The 22,983-nt window shown below is 34.0% G+C and overlaps 2 protein-coding genes and 1 pseudogene across 6 annotated transcripts; 1 reads left to right on the forward strand and 2 right to left on the reverse strand.

Annotated features, from left to right (window-relative positions):
• Nucleotides 1-6,259: 6,259 nt before the first annotated feature.
• LOC110271806 (uncharacterized) lies at nt 6,260-8,086 on the reverse strand. The gene is made up of 2 exons (XM_088486277.1): nt 7,805-8,086; nt 6,260-6,902 (listed from the first exon to the last, which is right to left on the reverse strand). The coding sequence occupies exon 2, from the start codon at nt 6,844-6,846 to the stop codon at nt 6,661-6,663; it is 186 nt and encodes a 61-aa protein (XP_088342403.1). The 5' UTR covers nt 6,847-6,902; nt 7,805-8,086; the 3' UTR covers nt 6,260-6,660.
• Nucleotides 8,087-12,411: 4,325 nt separating this feature from the next.
• LOC107640289 (protein LPA3-like) lies at nt 12,412-15,893 on the forward strand (annotated as a pseudogene). The gene is made up of 12 exons (XR_015883340.1): nt 12,412-12,458; nt 12,945-12,975; nt 13,446-13,538; nt 13,658-13,720; nt 13,827-13,938; nt 14,087-14,172; nt 14,551-14,617; nt 14,708-14,810; nt 14,894-14,954; nt 15,029-15,111; nt 15,187-15,265; nt 15,588-15,893. The product of XR_015883340.1 is annotated as a protein LPA3-like (transcript).
• A 329-nt stretch (nt 15,894-16,222) lies between these two features.
• On the reverse strand, nt 16,223-21,486 carry LOC107640290 (putative cyclic nucleotide-gated ion channel 7). 4 transcript variants are annotated; one of them, XM_088488473.1, is made up of 9 exons: nt 21,361-21,486; nt 20,824-20,978; nt 19,889-20,376; nt 19,617-19,658; nt 19,446-19,501; nt 18,715-19,016; nt 18,189-18,300; nt 17,229-17,465; nt 16,223-17,106 (listed from the first exon to the last, which is right to left on the reverse strand). In XM_088488473.1, exons 2-9 carry the CDS (start codon nt 20,880-20,882, stop codon nt 16,390-16,392), a joined length of 2,013 nt encoding a protein of 670 aa, XP_088344599.1. In that variant the 5' UTR covers nt 20,883-20,978; nt 21,361-21,486; the 3' UTR covers nt 16,223-16,389. The 4 variants fall into 4 exon arrangements, with proteins under 4 accessions (XP_088344599.1, XP_088344596.1, XP_088344597.1 ...); XM_088488470.1 differs by having other exon boundaries at nt 19,446-19,658; nt 19,797-20,376; XM_088488471.1 differs by lacking the exon at nt 21,361-21,486 and having other exon boundaries at nt 19,446-19,658; nt 19,797-20,376; nt 20,824-21,006.
• Nucleotides 21,487-22,983: the final 1,497 nt, after the last annotated feature.

The following is a 22,983-nucleotide window of genomic DNA, read 5'->3' on the forward strand; positions in this document are numbered from 1 at the left end:
CCTACAAGCTAGATAAGAAATTAAGAATTAATGAACTACACCATCACCCAACTTCACTCCATGGTAATAATTCTTGCATTCAAACATATGTGGGAAAGAAGTAGCAAAATGTTCTTTGGGGTTTCAACTACACTGATGCTAAGGTAGAAAATGGTAATAAGGCTTAGGTGATAAGTCCCTAAGACAAAATTATCCCAAATTCGATCCTCAAAATTTTTCTTTCTATCTAATAATAGAAGATATAATATATAAAAAATAATTGATGAATTCTTGAAGTAAGAAAATGATACTTTATTTGTTACAAAACTAAAAATGAAAGAAATTGAAGGAATAGGTTACAAGTGATTTTTTTATTAGCTGCTTTTGGAATAATACATTAAAAAGAAAATTTGATTTTGTCATCGATATTTATTTCAGCGATAATAAGATCAGTTCTCTTAAATGTGGTCTTCTAGAAACCAAAATATCAAACGAAAGGTATTCCAGAACCCTAGTCCAAGTGAAAAGTGAGGCAAGTCATGACACCATCTGAATTTTACCTACATGCTTCAATATTAGAGGTTCAAATCCTAAAGTTGCTTGATGAGATTTTTACCTTATAATCACCTATTACCCCAAAATTTCATGATCATCTTTTCAAACCAAGGTAATAATATTTATTTTTTTTAAAAAATAAAGTGTATTTAGGCAATGTCTATACTATATACACCAAATCACAAATACAATGTCCAGAATCTTAGCCATATGTAAAACAGAATACAGAAGCAATGCTCTTTGAATCCCTATCTTCCCAAATAACCGTTCTATTTGCATAAATTGAAATGATTTATCAAGCATGAAATTTGACTATACCAGAACATCTTTTTCTTTTCAACTTTCACTCAATCCGAAAAATAAGAAAAATTATACTGTACAATGACTGAAAAAACAAAATAAGGAACAAAGAAAAAACTGTACCGTAGCTGAGGATATTGAGTTGAATTTGAAAACTTGGGCGAAATTCCGAAACCCTAAAGGCGATGAAGGGAAGAAACATAGTGATGGAAAACTTATGCACTGCCCTGTGAATCCCTGAGTGAATCTCTGATAGTCTGATTTGATTTTCAACTTGTTTCGAAACGCACCGTTTTAGAACTTTTTATTTTTAATATTGAGATTGTGGTGGTGTTTTTAAATAATGTGGAGAGTTGGTATATTTTTTTTTAGTACTGTTAGGGAGTCAATGGTCTAAGTGTACAATGTATACAATGGGCTAAATCTTTGACCCAATATGAATAAAATGAACATTACCTATACTATTTAGAATAACCATTCGGGTATGGAGATAATAAACATCTCATGTCACATTGTCATGAAATCACTCATCCCAAAAACTTAAGCTTTATTTTGGGATTCACCAAAGATCGAATTCTTGATCTCTCGGCTCTAGAGCTTTGATACCATATTATGAAATCACTCATCCCAAAAGCTTAAGCTAATAGGAAAAGATAACACTAATGATTATATCTCTAATACTGAATCGAACATCTCTAAACCCCATTGTACACATTGTACAAATATTCTATTGGCTCCCTATACTTTCTCATTTTTTTTTTGTATGATGGTCACAAATCTGAAGGTGATTTGTGATTTTATTTTTTTTAAAAAAATATATAAATTTGGGGTTTATAATTTTTTTTAACAAAACTGACTCCCCAATTTGCATATCCCTTAAAAAGAACTTCAGTCCACACAAATCTAAGACTCAGATTTCTCTATTACCCCAAATCTAACCCTAAGTTTTGTTTCCAAAACAAAATTGATCCTTCGATTTGTGAATTTCAATTTAAAAAAAAATTATCTCCATATCCATAAAAAACACAATATTTTTTTAGAATTGAGCATAACACATTTTAAACTTCCATAACTAAAAAAATTATCCACCGTTTTAATCGTGTAACGGTCAAAAAGTCAAAACTATTTTTGCTTGCGGTGTACGTTACTATACACGTGGCCAAGTTTGGTTCAAGGTGTGCCAACTTATCGGGGGTGCACTATAATACATTTTCTCTGCTTGATCACCCATGCTCCATCAGCATCAAGATCACTTTTTTATTTATTTATTTAGTTTTTATAAATTATATCTTTAATTATGGAAATACAATATATTTTATGACTGGTGGTTCATAACTTCATATTGCGACTTATTTTATTATGGTGAAAAGTCATGTGCAGTCAATTTTACGTGAAGTTGATAATTGAAAGCTATTAAATAATTTGATTGGTTTGACTATATTTTTGAACTTCACATAAAGTTGACTGCATCTGAATTTCTACCTTTAATTATTTTGTACCAATGAATACCTTAACTGTATAGAGAAATTCTAATTGTCAACCGATTAAATAATAAACACAAAATTAACTAGACATCATAGCTTAACTTTAACCTTAAGAGACATCATTGGTTCATAATTCTTAAACCAAACTTAAAAATTAAAATATATAAAATGTACAATTCTCAATTGAAATACCAACAAAAAAAAAGGTAAATAAATATACACCTACAATATTACAAAAGAAGAAAAGAAAATGAACCTACAAGCTAGATAAGAAATTAAGAATTAATGAACACCATCACCCAACTTCACTCCAAGGTAACAATCCTTGCATTCAAACATATGTGGGAAAGAAGTAGCAAAATGTTCTTTGGGGTTTCCACTACACTGATGCTGAGGTGGAAAATGGTAACAAGGTGGAAAATGGTAACAAGGCTCATGTGCAAGTCCCTAACACAAAATTATCCCAAATTCTATTCTCTAAATTTTTCTTTCTATCTAATAATAGAAGATATAATATATAAAAAATAATTGATGAATTCTTGAAATTAGAAAATGATACTTTATTTGTTACAAAACTAAAAATGAAAAGAAATTGAAGGAATAGATCATAAGTGATTTTTTTTATTCAGTGCTTTTGGAATCATACATTGAAAAGAAAATTTGATTTTGTCATCGATATTTATTTCAGAAATAATAAGATGAGGTCTCTTAAATGTGGTCTTCTAGAAACCAAAATACCAAACGAAAGGTATTTCAGAACCTTAGTCCAAGTGAAGAGTGAGGCAAAAACCCTAGTCCAAGTAAAGAGTGAGGCAAGTCACTAACCGTTGAGGAATGATTCCGAAGCTCTAATGTTTTTGTGTCTATATGTCACCTTTTTTTCTATTAGACAAGTTGATTATCGGCCGTTACCACCTTAACTTTATGCGAGTGATCTCGAAAATATTGCCAGTCCCCACCTTAACTTTATGAGATTGACCTTAACTTTATGCGAGTGATCTCGAAAGTATCGCCAGTCCCCACCTTAACTTTATGAGAGTGATCTCGGAGGAAAACCCATACCGTGAGATTAAATGTGAAGAGTGTTGGGTTTGTTGTGTGGTACTTTGGATTGGAGGTTGTTCAATCCATCTAACAAAAAAATAAAAAGTTTGCAAGTGTTACGTTTTATGGTAATTTCAGTTCCAGGTTATGCCCCATGCCAAAAGTCCCATGTTCTCTGTTTCATCCAATTTGTGATTCCAGATTTACCTTAAACTATCATGTTTCCACAAAGGGGTAAACATGGGATAGTCAGCAGAAAACACTAGAGACAAAAATTGAGTTATTCTTATTTTAAAATGCATAGTATACCAAAGACACTTGAAAGCTTAAACTATGACCCTATGACTATGAGGCATAAATGCTTCACCCCTTGATTTCCATGACTTTCATCACCTTGTAACTTTATGCGAGTGATATCAGGGAAATAATGCGACATGAGATTAGTACTTACAGAAATGCTTCACCCTTTGATTTTCGTGATTTTCATCACCTTGTAACTTTATGCGAGTGATATCGGGAGAATATTGCGGCATGAGATTAGTACTTGTAGAAATGCTTCACCCCTAGAGGCATAAATGCTTCACCTCTTGATTTCCGTGACTTTCATCACCTTGTAACTTTATGCGAGTGATATCAGGAGAATACTACAGCATGAGATTAGTACTTGATTTTCACCTACTTATTTTTTCATGTAAAGAAGAATACATTAAACATAAGATTATGTTACTACTTAATTAAGATTTATCGAGGGACAAATGATAAATAATTATTAGATATTTCCATTTCATATTAAGTGTCTCATTTTAATTTTACACAAGTATTAAGACAATCATTATATTTTATTGAAAGTATAAACAATCAAAAGAAAAAGACAAAATTATCCTAAATTCTATCTTCTAAATTTCCCTTTCTATTTAATAATAGAAGATATCATATATAAAAATTAATTGATGACTTCTTGAAGTTAGAAAATGATACTTTATTTGTAACAAAACTAAAAATGAAAAGAAATGATCACAAGTGATTTTTTTAATAAGTGCTTTTGGAATCATACATTAAAAAGAAAACTTGATTTTGTCATGGATATTTATTTCAAAGATAACAAAATAAGGTCTCTTAAATGTGGTCTTCTAGAAACCAAAATACCAAAGGGAAGGTATTCCAGAACCCTAGTCCAAGTGAAGAGTGAAGCAAATCACTAACCGTTGAGGAATGATTCCGAGACTCTAATGTTTTTGTACCCATATGTCAACTTTTTTTCTATTGGACAAGTTGATTATCGGCCGTCGTCACCTTAACTTTATGCGAGTGATCTCGGAAGTATCACTAGTCACCACCTTAACTTTATGAGAATGATCTCGGAGAAAAACCCGTACCGTGAGATTAAATGTGAAGAGCGTTTGGATTTGTTGTGTGGTACTTAGGATCGGGAGTTTTTCAATCCATCTGACAAAAAAAAAAGTTTGCAAATGCTACATTTCATGATAATTTCAGTTCCAGGTTTTGGCCCATGCCCAAGGTCCCATGTGCTCTGTTTCATCCAATTAGTGATTCCAGATTTACCTTAAACTATCATGTTTCCACAAAGGGGGTAAACATGGGATAGACAAAGAGAAAACACTAGAGACAAAAATTGAGTTATTCTTATTTTAAAATGCATAGTATGCCAAAGACACTTATGACCCTATGACTGAGGCATAAATGCTTCGCCCCTTCATTTCCTTGACTTTCATCACCTTGTAACTTTATAGGAGTGATTTTGGGGGAATACTGCGGCATGAGATTAGTACTTGCAAAAAGATAAAGGCTAAAAACTACTAGATACAAATGAAGACAGATTTAAGATATTTTTGTCCTTGGCACTTTGGAAAAATATCTTCACACGTCACCACGAGTGACAAGCAGCATATGAATGGCATTCAAGAACCATCTAAAATTATACAATAGAGGTTGGTAACTGTTGAGAGATTGTTATGAAACTAGACAATTTTGTTCTCAAGTTTCCTTAATTCGTGCCTTCTTGAAATTTCATGCAAGTGATCCCCACATTCGAGTTCACACCGTCTTGAGACTTCATGCCGGCAATCCCGGAGGGAATTCCGTAACCCGTAACATAAGATTAATGCTTCAACAAATTTAAACCTGCAACCTAGCTAGTGTTCGCCAACAGATTTTGGCCAAAATTATCACACACACTCGTATGGTTTAATTTTGATGCACTATCAAAAATAAAAAGTTTGAACAGGTGTTCAAGTTTGTCTTGCCAAATCATTTGAAGTGTTTTGAGTGAATCACCCAATACCTTGAAAATCTTACCAATAGAAATATGTGGTTGAATGGCAATGTAAGACTCTTACACTGAACTCATAAAAATTAAGTTCAAAATGAAAAGAAAAATAACATATTCAATTCTGATATTACTTTATGTTCTGTCTTTAGAATAGAGCCTCTAAATGCTTGAGGTATTTTTACATGCCACCACAAGTAAAAAGGAGATATCCTAATAACACTCTAAAGCTTAACTAAGAATGCACATCAATCAATGAACCGAGAGATGTTTGTAACTTAAATATTCAGCCACCATGTTTCCTTAATTCTTGCAGTCTTGTAATTTCATGGGGATGATTTCAGAGGAAATTCCAAGTTGCTTTAAAAAAGATATGTATCTAAGATCATTTGTTAGATGAAACAGGCGGACGACACATCTAATGGGAATGTTTATTAACATTACATAGATAGACACACCATGAGATAATGTGAATTATTACAACTATAGGTGCATCAACATAACTAAATATATAGTTAATATTATTTGCAAAAGTGTTTTATCTTGGTGTCAAAATTGTGCACCAACAATGGAACTGTATAATTAACAAGCCATAATAAGATGATGACTATATCAAGAATAGGTAAAGTACCATTAAAATTTATAGGCATAAAACTCCAGGTATATTACATAATTCTGACGACCTTAAAAACAGATTTCTTGCCCAGTCCCAAAATCTATTCAAGATTAATGAATGAGTATATTATACATTTCTTTAATTTGTAATTTCAATGTAAGATTCCAAACATGAGAGACAAAGGAAAGATAACATTTCCCATTAAAAAGAGTGAAAAAAGCTCTTATAAATGCTAAGAAATCTCCTCTAACACTCTTCCATTCATTTCGCTATACCATATACTTTTGTTAACAAAATTTATTTGACCCTATATATCATTGAGGAAAACAAAACAAAGAAGAGATTATCATCACAGCAATATGAACCTGATTTTGGAGTAGCGCCATATAGGGGAACTAATCGTAGTTATCATCATCAGAACCCTTCTTCTTAGGCTTGCGATATGTTTCCTCAACTTGCTTTGCCTTGTGCAAGGTAGTGTCAATTAGCTTGGTAATGTTAGGAACTTGATAATTTTGAGCCACATAAATGCCACAGACTGTCCCTGCTATGAATGAGAAGCAACTCCTGATTATACCCATCAGTACCGGCTCGAGCGATTTCCTGCTGTTTAAATATCCAATATCTGCAAGAATCACTGCCAGAAATCGCCATATCAGATACAATGTCCAAAACAGACTCATTTTTGTTTCTCCAAAGTACATTTACACTAATAAAGCATACAATTCAATTCAGAAAAGAACCCCAACATCTTTACAAAAAAGTAAAGCCGTTGATTGCAACTCATAACACCATCTGAATTTTACCTACACGCTTCAATATTAGAGGTTCAAATCCTGAAGTTGCTTTGTGAGATTTTCACCTTATAATTACCTATTAACAAAACACCTAAACTATCATCCATCAAAATTTAACAAAACCATTCACCATAAGTTCCATACTAATTGGACAAGGACAAACCACAAATGTTTTAGTCCATGCCAACATTGTTTCAACTTCCAAGCATGTACTTCATGGCCGCAAAGGGTCTTCATGGATGCTCTAATCTCAGTTGACAACAAAACCACCACAGCTATATTCCAATACAAAGGCATCTCAAACACTGATCCCTTCTCTTCCTCAACTTCAACTTCCTGCCAGAAATGACTCATCTTTTGCACAGAGTCTCAACAAAAAACTCAGAAGCCTAAACTCTGATCAATACCCTACTCTTGTTCCTCTCAAAGTTGATAGAAACCTCGTCTACACTATTGGTTTAGGCATGAATCCTTGCCCTACGTGTGTCAATGGAACAACACTAGTTGTTTCATTGAACAAAATTTCAGAAAATTATGAACAAAATTAACTCAGCAAACTCCACAAACTCCACAGTAAAACTTAAATCAGTAAACAATAACCTCAGAAAATCCAGCTAATCAGAAAATCAATTTGAAACAAATAACAAGTATTATCAGAAATCAATTGCTAAACCCTAAACCAGCAAGCAGACGCCGAGGAGATGGCTATGAAGTGCGAAACTGTGAACAAAATATTACTTACCGGCGGCGAGGTGGAAGGCGAGCAACGGCGATGACAGAGGACGCGACACCGGCGAACAGAGAGAAGGCGAGCACGGCGATGACAACGATGCGTGGGGGCTGCGGTGGCTGCGGGATGCTGTGGCGGCGGGATGCTGTGGCGGCGGGCTGCCGTGGCTGCGCGATTGGGGGCTGCGGTGGCTTCTATGGTTCTCAGAGAAGAGAGGAGAGGAGATGCGATTGTGAAGAAGAAGAACAAATGGGGGCTGCGTTTGATTTAGGGTTGACTGCTTCAGTTTTGCCGTTTTGTGTTTTTCCTATTTATTTTTTTTTAATTTAAGTGACAAAACGGTGCATTTAGGAGGGTGTATTTCCAAACGAAAACTCTCTAAAAAATCGGACGGTTTTACCGGTTCATCGGTTAACCGCCGGTTCAACCATTTTTTATTGGTTTTTTGTCAGGCAGTTTCTAAGCTTGTTCGGACTGGCTAGCTGACCAATTTTCGGTTAAATCGGTCGGTCCAATTCGGTTTTCAGAACCATGGTATTTAGGCAATGTCTATACTATATAAACTAAATCACAAATACAATGACCATAATCTTAGCCCTATGTAAAACAGAATATAGAAGAGATGCTCTTTGAATCCCTATCTTCCCAAATAACCCTTCCATTTGCATAAATTGAAATAATTTATCAAGCATGAAAAGTATGAAATTCGACTGTACCAGAACATCTTTTTCTTTTCAACTTTCACTCAATCCCAAAAATAAGAAAAATTATACTGTACAATGACTGAACAAACAAAACAAGGAACAAAGAAAAAATCGTACAGTAGCTGAGGATATTGAATTGAATTTGAAAACTTGGGCGAAATTCGGAAATGGATCCTCTCCAATTTTTTCAACACTTGACAAAATACAGTGCAATCTCTCACCTTTGATTTTAATAGTGGGACCAGAAATAAATAAGAGAGAGAATGTGGTGAATGGTTAGATTAAACACTGCACACCATCCAGTTTTTTATTCACTGGAGAGGATCCACTCCCGCGAAATTCCAAAACCCTAAATGCGATGAAGGGAAGAAAGATAGTGACAGAAAAGTTATGCACCGCCCTGTGAATCCCTGAGTGAATCTCTGATAGTCTGATTCAAAACGCACCGTTTTAATCGTGTAATGGTCAAAGGTCAAAACTATTTTTGCTTACGACCCACGTTACTACTATACACTTGGCCAAGTTTGGTTCATGGTGTGCCAACTTATCGGAGGTGCACTATAATACCTTCTCTCTGCTTGACCACCCATGCTCCATCAGCGTAAAGATCACTTTTTCTTTTATTTATTTATTTTTTTATGAATTATATCTTTAATTATGGAAATACAATATATTTTATGATTACTTGATTAGTGGTTCATATGGCGACTTATTTTATTATGGTGAAAATCTAAGTACAATCAACTTCTTGATAGTTGAAAGTCATTAAATAATTGGGAGTCACTTTGATAAAGACGTTTAAAACATCTTTTTGTAAAGATATTTTCTAATAATTAAAATTTAACACATATAATCGATTAAATCGTATTATTTTTGTTAAAATTAGGCCAAACAAATTAATTTGACCGAAAAAATAATGAATTAAATCTTGAACTTGTCTAAATTAATATTATTTTCTATAAAAAATTACTACAATACTCTTATTATAGAAAATGACTAAAAAATATTTTAATAAAAGTATTTTAATCATTTTCTATAATAAAAGTATTGTAGTCATTTTTTATAAAAAATAATATTAATTTAGACCGATTCAAAATTTGATTCATTATTTTTCTTGGTCAAATTAATTTGTGGGCCTAATTTTTATCAAATTTGTTGATGCTGGTAATTTTTATTGATGATCGAATGTGCTGTTGTTGGTAAATCTTCTCCTAAATATACAGAAAAGTAGGTTTTCAACCAAATTCTTTTTGGTTAAGTGTCAGCATATCTTTGTTTGTCACCATATCTATTAGAAGCTCAAACTCTATTTTCTATTTCTGCCATTACTGAACAATAAAGTGACCTCAGTTACAGTTACAGTTACTCTAACACTTCTGATTTTGTTAAGGTAATGGCGTTTTTGCAACGAATCCGAAACAACAAGCTCAAAACAGCTTTCACCCAATTAAAGACCATAGATGTTACATGTGGCTTCCCCATTCTTCATCCATCAATTCCATTCCAAAACCAGGCACTCTTCGGATTCCGCAGCCCTATTGGGCATTCCATGACACACCTCCTCTCGTTTCTAGTAGCGTGAGGTTTTTCGCTGCTCCCATTCAGGTAAATTTTCAAGCATTTGTCTATGCTGGAGGTTATTGTCGAAGCTGTTGTCTTGAATCTTAACAGTGATTGGAATTGGGTTGCTTTTATTAGTTTTGCTATCCATGGTGGGGAGTTTTTAGGTTGATTATTGACTTGTTTCATGGCTGATCAATGTGGGGGGATGTCATTTTTCTGCGTTGTACTTGTGGAGGGTTTTGAATTTTGGTAGCATAGGCCGGGTTATGTTGTGATGGAGTGGGCATTAATGGTTAAATGGTAGTGGTCTTGGATTTGATGATGTCAGTTGATACATTTTGGGATTTCAGTTTCAGAGTAAGTGGAAGAAGGAAGAAGAGGACTCCATTGAAGGGCGACGATTGAATGACCAAATCAAAGCTCAATATGTTAGGCTTGTATTTGACGATGGTACAAATTTCTCATGCTAATGAATGGGGATTTGGTTGTTTTATTTTGTTTTGTTATTATCATATTGGACAGCATTGCATATGTATGTTGAATTTCAAGTCTTACCATCATTCATCTTTTCTTATTCTTAATTGCTTAAATTGAGGAATGTTGATTTATTTTTCATAATGGTTATGCTGCACTAGCTCATTACTATGGGGCTTGCAGTTTAGCTGTTTTGTTTTATCTTTTATGAATGGTAATATGTTTTGGAGTCATACACTCATGCTTAGATGATAGATATCCATGGATCTGCTGTGGATGGAAACATACCAATTAGATATATGTCTGCTTGAAAGATCATCTTTATTTTCTATTTATGACAATATGAAATTCACAGGGAATCATTCAATAATATCAAGGTTTGAAGCACTTGATCGTGCCAGGAAGCTCAAACTTGATTTGGTTGAGGTGATTATTTTTAGTTTATTATTTTCTTTTAGAGTCTTTTCCATTTAACTGATATTTCGATATACTTGCATACTATAGGTGTTGAGTTGAAGTAGGTTACATAATTTGAATGAAAATGTTTACTGAAGGGTTTATTGTTTTTCTGCTATCCTGGGGTCTTTCCAGTGATTATGTCATAATCTGGATTTTGGTAAAGAGTGTGATCATTTTCACCCCCCACCAACAGCATATCCTTGATATTTGGGGCATGTTGTGACCAGTAATAATTTATATACCCATGTGTCATATCTGTCAACTTTGACGCACTAACATTTTTATAGAAATATGAATTAAGAAAGTTACATGAATTACATGAGGTATGACATTTATTATATGAGTGCTTGGTCATGTATTACAGGTTCAGAGGAATGGTAATCCACCTGTTGTAAAAATAATGGACTACCACAAGGAAACATATAAGAAACAAGAAAAGGAAAAGGAGCGTGCTAAAAGCAAGGTGCATTATGCAATGGATTTATGTTTTCAATTTGCTTGTGTAGTTTCTGTAAATTGCTTTTGGTTGGAATTGGATATGAGATTTTTTATTTTCTTTTGATCTTTTGAATTTTCGGTCATACACTAAAACATATGAATCTTTAATTAGCAAATTACTGGTGCTTGAGCTACACTGTACCGTGAAAATGTCAGCAATATGCTCATTCTGCTTTTAAGGCGTGCTTAATGAGTTGCCAAAGACAAATCTTTATGATATGCACTATTGTTAATCAGTTTTCTAACAAATGCAGTCTGAACTGACATTGCGAAAAGGAGAATGTAAGGAAGTGCGGTTTTCTGGAAAAACTGTAAGTGTTTTTTTTTCTCCACTTCATCCTTCCTTTTATTTTTTATTTATCCTTTACATATTTAAGCAAGCTTATTTCTTTCAAATCAAAATTATTTGCTGTAGGTCAAATCTGTTAAACATGTATTTTGACTATGTTCCCATTTATAGGCTTGCTGCAATCGGCTTTAAGGCATGCAAATAATCTAGATGGATACATATAGTTTGTTTTTTTTTTTTGGGGGGGCGGGGGGTTTCAATTATTGGGTGTAAGCTTTTTGTATTCTGACTGTGTTCTTGTTGTATCTGGAAGTACAGAGCCTTGAAAAGGATTAAAGAAGTTTGATATTGAATTTTCTGTTGACATTTTCAGGAAATGAAAGACCTGAAGATGAAAGCAGATATGGTTAAAAAGTTGATGGAGAAAGGATATCGTGTGAAGGTACTCTCTTTTTTTCATATATGGAATATGCACTCTGGTTTTGGATTAGGTTACTGCTTAAGGCTTGTGTTTAGGTTCTAGGTTTGAGAAATAATAAAAGAACAAAAAAGAGATAATCTAATAAGATCTTGCTCTTTATCACATCAAATATCACATTAGTCAGTTGCATTAATGACTGAGGATAATAATGATGGCGAAGAAGACATTGACGACGAGGGCAATGGTGATGATGGCTAGGTTAGAGTGCACTTGGTTTCCCTTAACTCGGTTAGGTTAGTACTTACGTGAGTTACTAAGTTTGGGATAGTTTAAGAGAAAATCACCTGTATGTGGTAACTCTAGAGTCATTATTACCATTAGAATAAAACAGTGGTCTAGCATAGTTATGTGTCTGACCAAAAACAAATAGCTTAGTGTGGAGAGTAGATTCTTGACGTTTTTATATGTTTATGACACTGCATAACAACCTTTGAAGCTGTGTTAAAAAAAAAAATAGAGGATTACTGTTATATATTCAGGGAAAAAATGCTTATAACATTTGCGAGTTAGAATTTTGGAAATGGTTTAGTTTCTTGTTAGGACACTAGATACTATTATTATCTTCTTTTCCTATTTTGTTAACCTATAACTCTTCAGGATTCCAATTAACAATTGAGCTTTTAGGTGTGGCTTTTATTGCTGTAATTCTCTTCCTGACTTTGTTCTCTTGGGTTGTGTATGCAGGCCCTTGCCCAGTAACATAAGTTCTTATAAGGTACTATTCTTTGCTATCATGAAACAAATGTTATCAAGTGACTAATGTTTGTCAGTTTTGGTCCTTCATTATATGTAGCTGCAACTTTTCCATTGTAGTGCTATTAGTGATAGTTGAGAGTGCCTTAACTTGTCAACTTTTACTTCGTCTTCATTAGTACTTAGCTTCAGATTCTTAGATGCACTTGTGGATATTGTCACAATCAATAACATAACATTTTAAGATATGGCGCACGGCTAACTTGAATTCTGATCTAAAATGACATTTTACTTATTATTGATTGTGAGCACAGTTCATGTGTGTCGACATATAAGTCCGTTTAGTTGATTTTCATGTCTATGCTTTATGTTAGGCTAACATCAATTTCATGCTTCAAGAGGCATTGTTCTAATTCACGGTTACTTGACCTTTATGAGGCATGCGTCTCAAAGCATTGCACATAATTGTCTCAAATTCCTAAATATTTCAAGGGATCTTCAGATGAGTTCATTGATGCCAACATTCAACTCGCATTGGCTGTTGTGAAAAAGCTCCAGGAGAAACAGGAGACCCGAGCTTGCTTAGTAAGAAGACGCATTATTTTCGTCCCATCCTTACTTAGAAGAAATATTTATTTTCATGAATAAATTTTTACCTTCTGTTTTTCTGGAGAAGATCTTATGATATATGTTCCCGGTTGTAGGTCTTCCCTGATAAACCAGAAAAGCGCAGAGCCTCCGAGTTGTTCAAATCAGCTCTGGATTCGGTAATGAAAATACACTTATTATGATTTTTTCCCATCTTTCTCATGGATTTATCTTATTTTCCTGCATCTTTCTTATTTTGAAGTGTCATTTTTGTTGTGCATTCAGATTGATGGCATTACCATTGGTTCCTTAGATGATGTCCCTGCTGGACCTATGACTTCATTTTTCCGATCCGTTAGGAACACCCTTGATTTTGATTTTGAAGATGAAAATGAAGGCTTATTCTTTGGGGAAAATGGCATTAGGATATTGTACTAAGTCAATAATTTTTTCCAAATTATCATGTTCGAAACTTAGGGATGAGAGAATGTATCAAAAATTCAAAATTAATAATAATGCATGATGACTTGATACCTGAACTGCAGATAGATGGAAGTCTAATGAGCCTCCATCACTCTACATATTCCTTAACTGCAGTATGCGTGAACTTGCAAATATAGAGAAGTATGTGGTATGGTGTCTCTGCCTTTTGAATGTTTCTTGAACCTCTTTTCACTTTTAATATTTGATGTGCTTATGAAATTTCGCTATTCCTTATTTGCATTGGCTTGTTGTTGGCTTATTCATTCAGAAAATATTTAGTTTTTTTCTTTGGTGATAATATGCAATGGAATATAAAGCTTGAATCCTTTCATTTGATTTTGGGACAGCATGTAACACTCTTTTTTGTATACTATTTTCTTCCAACTCTAGATTTTGTTGGCCTTTGTTGGCTGTATAAGCAATTCTTAATTATTAGCTATTGAACAGGTTATATTTCTGACTTGTTTCATGTAGGTGGCAGTTACTTTAATGTATTTTATATATTGTTACCCGTTGAATTTTGCAGGAAAAATTTGCTGTGTGCCTGTGTCTACACTAACACTTCTATTTAATCTTGAACTAGACACACTACAGTATATCCTCTTTATATATACATGTTGCGGTGCTAAATCCATAATTTTAATATAATTATTTTTGACAGAAAGTTAGTATTGCATTTACAGTGCTGATTTAGGCCTTTTGGGCTTCCCTCCCAAAGATTTGCATTACCGCTTCCTTTCACAATTTACTCCATTATTCTACATTAGAATCAAAGAGTATTCAAAGGTGCCTCTTCTTTATTGAATTGTTTTTACCTGATCATTTTCTCAAATAATTGGTATTGATTGTTTTCTTTTTATGTTTTTAAGACAGTTGCAATAGCACCTTATATTGTCAATTACAGTGGAGCAGTGTTCCGCCAGTATCCAGGTATGGCTATATGGTATTTTGATCTTAGTATATAACTGGTGCACAAAATTGTTACTTCATGGTTTGTGGTTCAGGTCCTTGGCAGGTGATGCTTAAGCAAGCAGATGGTTCTTACACTTGCATAGCGGAAAGCGCAACCCGCTTCACCCTTGGTGAAGTAAATACATGATCTTCAACTCTTTTCACTTTTTAAACTGTAAACACTTTGTTATTAACTTTTAAACTGATGTAGGCCAAAGAAGAGTTGTTGAGTCTTGGGACTTCAAGAAGAGGAGGGAAGCTCTCCAGAATTTCTTCGAAGAGGCTACAAGGTGTTCTATTTTGTTAGTTTATCAGTCTATGTTTTTGTTTATGCTTGTTGCTTGTTTGTTGGCGTGTCTCTTATTCACAGATAAGGCCATAAGGGTGCTTTTCTTCAGCTTATTTTGCCAAAATACTGTATAAGAAAGCCAGGTTTCACATATTTGGATAAAATTTAGAAATAATCAGGATTTTGCCAGTTTTAAGCTTTTTTATTTTGTTGGAGCTGAAGATAGTAGCTTATAAGAAAATCAAATTTTAGTTTTTTCAATTATAAAGAAACTTTTGTCAAACATGCCTGAAATCTTTTACCTGCCTCATTTGATATTGCAGGCAAGCACATGGTTGGAAGAAGATTTTGATTTGGAAGCATCTTCTGCATGGAGGAGCTGATCACTACACTGTAAAACTACTATAAGAGATTCTCTCTGTTTTTTTTTTTTAAATTTAAATGTAAGTTTTATGTAATATTCCCAATTTTCTGTTCAGTTTGAAACCAATGTGACCCATTTGTGGCATTTATAGTTGAATTGTTGCAAACAAATATCAGATGGAATTTCCAAACCCAATTGTATCAAATCAAATTGTGGGAATCCACCAAGGTATATCAGCAATTAGTTTGATAAAAGATTAAAGAAACCCATCATATCCCTGAAAAGACCATTAATCTCTCTATCTTGCGGAATTGATTTGGAACCTCTCATACTTAGAATAAAATAGTTTGCTCTAACCAGATCATGTTTGCTTCAAACATGAGAGGATTTAACTATGTAGTCCCATAGTTTGATTTGCTAACATGCATAATAAATAGATGATGATTTGAAATGTAATTGTATTTATGCAATCTGCACAAGCAATACTATAGTCTTCATTTCTTGTGACTATCACCATTTAAACTTTTTATCTTTTGTTTATAATTATGACAAGAACTTGATATTGCCATATTAGTTGTAACGTTTCTCCTCTGATATACTAGGAAGCCTAAGCTTATATTGGTGCAGATTTTTTGCCAAAATTTTACATGCCAGACTTTGTTAGCTAACATGTTTACAGCACTTTACAAATGCAAGAAGTCTTACACTGAGAGACTGCAATTGGTCCTCGTTTCTACAAACAGAAAAGAAAAAGATAGAGGTCACTTTGGACCATAATGACTGAAGTCAGGTTCAGATGGTTTTTGAATTCTTCCTAGACTAGTGGAACTACCTGCTTCACGAAGCCTATGACCGTGAAGTACATTCGCGGCAAAGCGTGAAGCATACATGGTTGTGGCAAAGCTAGATGAACTTGAGGAACGTTTAACCAAGGCCTTTGCAGAATCACCACCACTGTCATCAGAATCATAATAATACTCTTCCTCCTGCCTTCTTTGCATGGTGTGTTTCCTCCTCATATACCTCCTCCACGCGGCTTGAATGTAGATAGCGGCCCATGTCCTCCATTGCTGTGAGTAGAACCTGAAGGTATGCTGAACCTGCCTACTATGAATGTATCTAAACTGCGAAGCGACAAACTTAAGCTCCTCGGCTTCCAATGCGAATGCCTCGACCTCATTTATGGCCTTCACTGTCCTAGTAGATGATGGCAAGTTTGCTGCAGCTTTTGGATCTAGTGCCCATGTTAGTAGCTCCTCACCACAGAAGTCTCCTTCTTTGAGAAGCCCTCTGTTAAAGAATCCACTCCTTCCACCATCTGTGGTGACACTCTCTAGGCGTCCACGGATGATGAAGAGCATCTCGTTGACAGGGTCTCCTTCCCTAACTATGTCAGTGCCCTCTGTGTACAGAGTAGGTTTCAGTCGCTCGCATATAGCATCGAGCAGGCGTTCCTCCATGTTAGCAAAGAGAGGAACCTGAGTATACATATCCCATGCACAGGAAGACCAATGAGAAAATGAAGATAAATTCTTAGATTCTGAATTATTTATAACATAACATATCTCAAAAAGCACAAGTTAGTATTCTTAAGACTCACCCTTTTAACCAGATTCAAACAAAGATGCCGTTTGATATCTCTCCTTAAATCTTTTGGAAGGCTCTTCATCAAGCTTTCTTCATCCACGCCTCGGGTATTCAGCCACTTGTATTGATCATAGCGTCTGACTCTTTCCCTTAGTTCTGGAGGAAGCGAGCGATGATGCATCCATAGCTCGGAATCACGTCTTTGGATCCTCATTTCGTCAAGATGAACCGACATTGAGTCAAGGTATGTCTGTTCATTTCCACAATGACACAGATTAGAACTTGCCATGTAAATTTTTTAAAGTACGTTTGATTTTATGACATGAACATGAAATGTTTTAGTGTCCTAAAGCATAAAGATGTTTTGATTCATCTATTGAACATTTCAAAAGATCATCTGCTAACAGTTTAAGTTGAGCAAATAAACACAAACTGCAGCTCCGGTCATTTCACATGGAAGAGAAACATAGAATGAGGTTTGTGGTAATTGTGAATGATATGAATGCACACAGATGAAGTACCTGAGTCCAAGAGTGGTTATGATGAAAACTGTAGTGAACTATTTTCTAGGGAACAAAAAAAGTGCATGGAATTGAAATTCCTCCAATTTTGAATTGGATACCAAATATACATAGAATCTTAAATCATATAAAAAACTTGAAACTAATACCGAAGTTTGTAGAGACCATGTAACAGTTACTAAACCCAACTCTGCCTATGTTACATAGCCGGTCCCAATCCCAAGCTCGGATAAAAGAGGAGGGTTGTGCTAGGCCTTTGACAACTAACATAAAACTTTGTCGAATTTTCATGACATAATACAAATGTCGACTTATCAAGTCAAACAAAGGAGTAGGTCAAACTTAAGCCATGTATCTTTTCCAAGGAAAACTAGTTTTATGTCTCACAAATTTGCATAGCAATAAGCATCCTTAATAAATTGAATATCAATAATGCTTGCTGTGTTGTTCACCTGCATGTTTCCAATCAGAAGTGCGAAAAGGATGAGCCCCATAACAGCTATTGCTATGGAAAACCACACCTCTTTACTGTAGGTGCTGGTTGAAAGCCCTTGGCCAATTGTACTGTCAAACACAAAACAGAAGGAAGCTCAAGCTTGTTAAAAATTTGCCAATGCATATTTAAATTGCAATGATTTTCTCCAATGTTAAATTATATTACATATGACATTCCCTTGATTTGTTATGCCTATATGGATATCCCTTAGGTTACTTATTTTAACTTTACAGGGGAGTCCCTACTGAGATTTGGAAAATCTTTAAGATAATACAATTGTAAGTGCATATTTATCCACCATTATTTATTACATTTGACCTTACACTAAGATAACAAGATCATAGGTTCAAACCACGGAGTTAGCCACTAATGCAGGACAATTTGTGCCAAGATGGCGCATATATATACTATCTAAATTTTCTGAATTCGTCATTGCCTACTGCTTTTGCTAGTTATATAGTGTAGGCAGTGCAACAATTTACCTCAGATTTTGAAGGCCCCACCATAAACAGTAACAGAACTTAGGAAAGACTTCAACAGAAGCAACAATACCACTCTTGATTGCTTGAGCAAAGATTCCATAATTGAACTCACCATCAACAAAGCACTTCTTTACAAGAACATCCTCACTGACATTTTTCCAAGCATCAAACCCTGGGATGTGCTTATTGGTACTTCCACAGTACAAGAAATGACTGTTACATCTATTATCTTCAAGACAAACATTGTTCCAACATGTGTCATTGCGTTCTATGGCAAGTAAGTACCAAACGGAGCCAGTTATCTGGAACAAAGTAGAAGAATGTTCTTAGTAAAACTTTTTACACTGTCAGTCTACGACGTATCAATCATTATGCCTATGTTCTTAGTTTATAAAATCCTAAACCTTTTTTTTCTCATAAACAGTTGAAATGTTGCACTTTTGAGTTGAATCCTTGGATTTATGGATGGAATTAGTATGAAAGGACTAATTCGTCACCATTTTTTGAATGGTGAGAGATGAATTCATCATTTTGAAATCTTGGTGGACGACTTTGTCCTCTATATGGTGACAAATTCTTGATTTAGTAGGCTAGTAGTAGAGATTAGTGGTGATACTTTTGGTGATTCTTGCTATAAACAAGACATCTCTAATTAATTAAAAGTACATATGATGATCAAATGAGGACCCTAAAGAATAATAAGAAGGTTCAATCATGCAACATGCACTTACATGACTAGCTAGCATAAACCAAATCAAATAGTAAATGGCTCCAAGCAGTGCATTTTCTGCAAAAACACCAGCTGTCTTTTTAACTTCCGATGCTAATGGAAGAAACCTTAGAAATCTTGGAAAATATTGCAGGATCACAGTTCTCAACAGTGCCGTTTTTGTACTCAATACCTCTGAATGTCTTGTTTTGTATAGATATTTCCACACTATAATCTGCATTAGAAACATGTAGAAAATGAACCATATTGACAAAGCAATTTTCAAATATAACTAAAATCATCATCAACTTGTATTGAAGTTAGAAGTTTTGTTCAGTAGCCCTTGACATTTCAAAAGGCATGGTTTTCAAACCTGTGGCATAGGAAACACAGACATGAAGTCGATAATGAAATATCGCTGTAAATATCTACTGGCAATTTTTGCAGGATCTATGACAAGTTCACCTCTTCCAAACACACGAGATGAAGGCGCGATATAAGCAGTTCGGAACTGAAAGCTTATGCGCAGGAGATAGATAAAATCCAATACAGTCCTCAGTGCTGCTGTAAAATTCGCCAGCGTGCTATCTATGGCGAGGCAGAATGACTTGACGTTGAAGTAAGGGAGATAGAAGAAGAAAGGGTCAACAGCTACTGAAAAAATGCAGAGGATCTCAAAGAACTTGTTCCAATGGAGAAGGTGCTTGTCTTGAGGATCAAACACTTTCTTCTCTGAAACTTTGAGATCTTCAGGGAACACTGCCCAAGTAGTTACACCAGTTTTCAGTGACCTTCCAAATGTTCTGAGTCCTGCTGATCCTTTCTTCACTCCTAGCCTAAAGGATTGTGACGGATTCTTCCTTGCGCGGCCGCCAACATGGAAGATCGATCTTAGCCTATCCATCAAACTTGGTCTGCCTGAGAATGACATGTTAGAATCAAGATCATCCAACCTGCATTATACACTCTATGTTAGCTTCATTATTGGCCTTTGAATGAATTCGTCACAATGACATAGAGATACTAACAAGAGACACAATTTATTTTTTATTTTTTCTTTCATTATTTCTATCAAATTTTGATAATTATATTTTTCTTCCAAAATTTTTTGTACGGAAAAAATAAAGTAAATTAAACTTTCATAAATTTATTCTAGTTTATCACCAAACAAAATATAAGAACACTAATTTTTGTATCTTGTTCTTAATGTCCTGTTCTCAAAATCAAACGCAATGTAAGAGACTATTTTGTATCACTTTTTTTAGGACCAAAATGGTAGCCTACTCTTAATACTTACCTTGTATCATAACCATGATAATCATGAAACTTTTATGTATGTAAGTAACACGTGTGAACATTTGAAGCAATTGTGTCTTTATTGTGTATAAGAATTTGTGTACCTTACAAACTTCTCCCTCTGGCCTCCAATATACTGTGACTTGTAACCAGTGTCAAACATTTTGAGGAAATTACATAGATACCTCGCCAGGAATTGGTGATCTTCCTAGCAGTTTCCTGTCTTGTTATTATACCAGATAGTTTAGTATCCCATTTCCTGCAATGCAGAGAGAAAGAGAAAAAAAAAAGGTAAGCCAAACATGTTGGAAATTTTTTTTATTTAATTCAAAGAAAACTAATTATGAAAAAAAAAAAGGTGACAAATGGTCCTTAGGAAATAATGTAATTGCTTATTCATCCAAGGCTAGAAACCTATCTATCTAATGTTCATTGGGTTGTGTTCTTATTGATTTGATCATCATAATGCTAATTTCTAAGAATGATTTGTTTAATTTTATTTTATTTTTTCCCTTCAAAGATCCCTAATTTCCATGTTCATATTAAAGGAGAGGTATACATAATCATGTAAATACAATGTTGAAATGCACAATTGAAACAACATTAAATTAGGAAGGTTAAAAAAATAGAGGAAGACTTACTTATGAGAATTTTTAAGGCTTTGATCTGAAGAATCAAGAGAGAAATGACATAAGATGCAGATTGATGAATAAAGAAAAGAATGTTTTTGTTTGTGATGACAAAGGAATTGGAATTAAGGTGGTTTGGTTTGGTTTTTGGAGTAGATTTAGGTAGTTTAGACCGTTATGGTAGTTAGGATTATTGTCCCCGCCATGTATGCATGCCATCACAACCATCACACGTGCTATACTATATTTATTTTTCAGATATCACTCAAGTCTTCTTGCTATTTTACTTATGATATCACAATTGTCTTTTTTTAGTCTTCAAATTTTATAAACGTGACTCGTATTAGTCCTTGGGACAATTTCCGGCACAAAAACGTTAATGAAATTCTGACATGGACAACCAAATGTCATGCTCGAACTTGTAAAACGGCATCGTTTTGGTTTTGGTGCTTAAATAGTTCAAAAACGGCGTTGAAACACTTATTTTAAGAAAAAAAGTTTCAATAAATACTACTTACGATGTTTTTTTAGACTATTAGGGTGTCAAAATAAAAATGACGTCGTTTTACAGAATCAACGTGATATTTGGCTATCCACATCAGCGTTCCGTTAACATTTTTGTGTCGAAAATTAATTTATAGACTAATATGAGTCACATTCGCAAAATTTAAGAATTAAATAGAGGCAATTAAAATTTCAGAGACTAAATTGAGGCTTGTATACAAGTTGATGGACTAAATTGCATACAACTTTATCCGGAATTGTAAAAATCTACACATATTATTATTTAAAGAAAATATGTATATAATCATACAGAAATTAAAACCATATCCGATCCTGACTTTTATATAATAACTTACTAGTAGAAAAGATCTCCTTAGATGTAGAGACTTCAAAATGTATAGTATATTGCTCATAATTTTATATGAAAAAAGGTATATTTTTCATAATCAGTTACTATTATTTGTTTGTTATCAATGTATCACATATATTCATGTTGAAATTAAAAATATATTATGAAATTAAAAAGAATGTATAACTATCAAGGATCTCGCAAATTAGGAAAGATCCTATCACCACCAAAAATTTCCGATGAGGCCAAAAAACACGTTGAAAAATTTATAGCCACTAGAACCTTATCCTTTTTCTGAATGTAATATTTTTGTTATTTTCTTATCATTGGAAATCTCCTTTTTTTTATTGTGTTGATTGATGGTCGGATCTTTTGTATTCATTCTCACATAATCCTATTATATTTTTCTTGGAGTAAAATAACAATTATATTCTCAAAAATTTTAATTTTGGACTAATTATTTTTTTTAAATATTAATTAAGTCTTTTGCGATAATAAATGATAGACATGTATGTCTTTTCGTCAATAGATGATGCGAAACGAAATAGGATTGTCTATGCATTTCGTTATTTACAGTGGTGTGTGTATTCCGTTATTAACAAAACCTTCGTTATTTTTTGAGTTTTCATATAACTTTTATTAGCGACTATTTATTTATCATAAATCCTACCAAAACAGGTAGAGTTCGCTCCAAAAATGGTTGATTATCTTTGTGACAATTTTTTATAAATAAATATGTCACTTTATTTTTTTTTTAAGACATTATTAGTCCTCTGTTTATT

This window comes from Arachis ipaensis, chromosome B5, assembly GCF_059453495.1.
Source record: "Arachis ipaensis isolate K30076 ecotype BB chromosome B5, ASM5945349v1, whole genome shotgun sequence".
Classification (NCBI taxonomy): domain Eukaryota; kingdom Viridiplantae; phylum Streptophyta; class Magnoliopsida; order Fabales; family Fabaceae; genus Arachis; species Arachis ipaensis.

Bases quoted from the DNA above. Each gene is read 5' to 3' on its own strand.
- LOC110271806 (XM_088486277.1), bottom strand. From the start codon at position 6,846: ATGGGTATAATCAGGAGTTGCTTCTCATTCATAGCAGGGACAGTCTGT.
- LOC107640290 (XM_088488470.1), bottom strand. From the start codon at position 20,882: ATGTTTGACACTGGTTACAAGTCACAGTATATTGGAGGCCAGAGGGAG. The intron at 19,659-19,796 runs GTTTGAAAACCA...TTTCTAATGCAG, and splicing joins CTGTGTTTCCTATGCCACAG to ATTATAGTGTGGAAATATCT. The intron at 19,017-19,445 runs GTAAGTGCATGT...ACTTTGTTCCAG, and splicing joins GGTTTATGCTAGCTAGTCAT to ATAACTGGCTCCGTTTGGTA.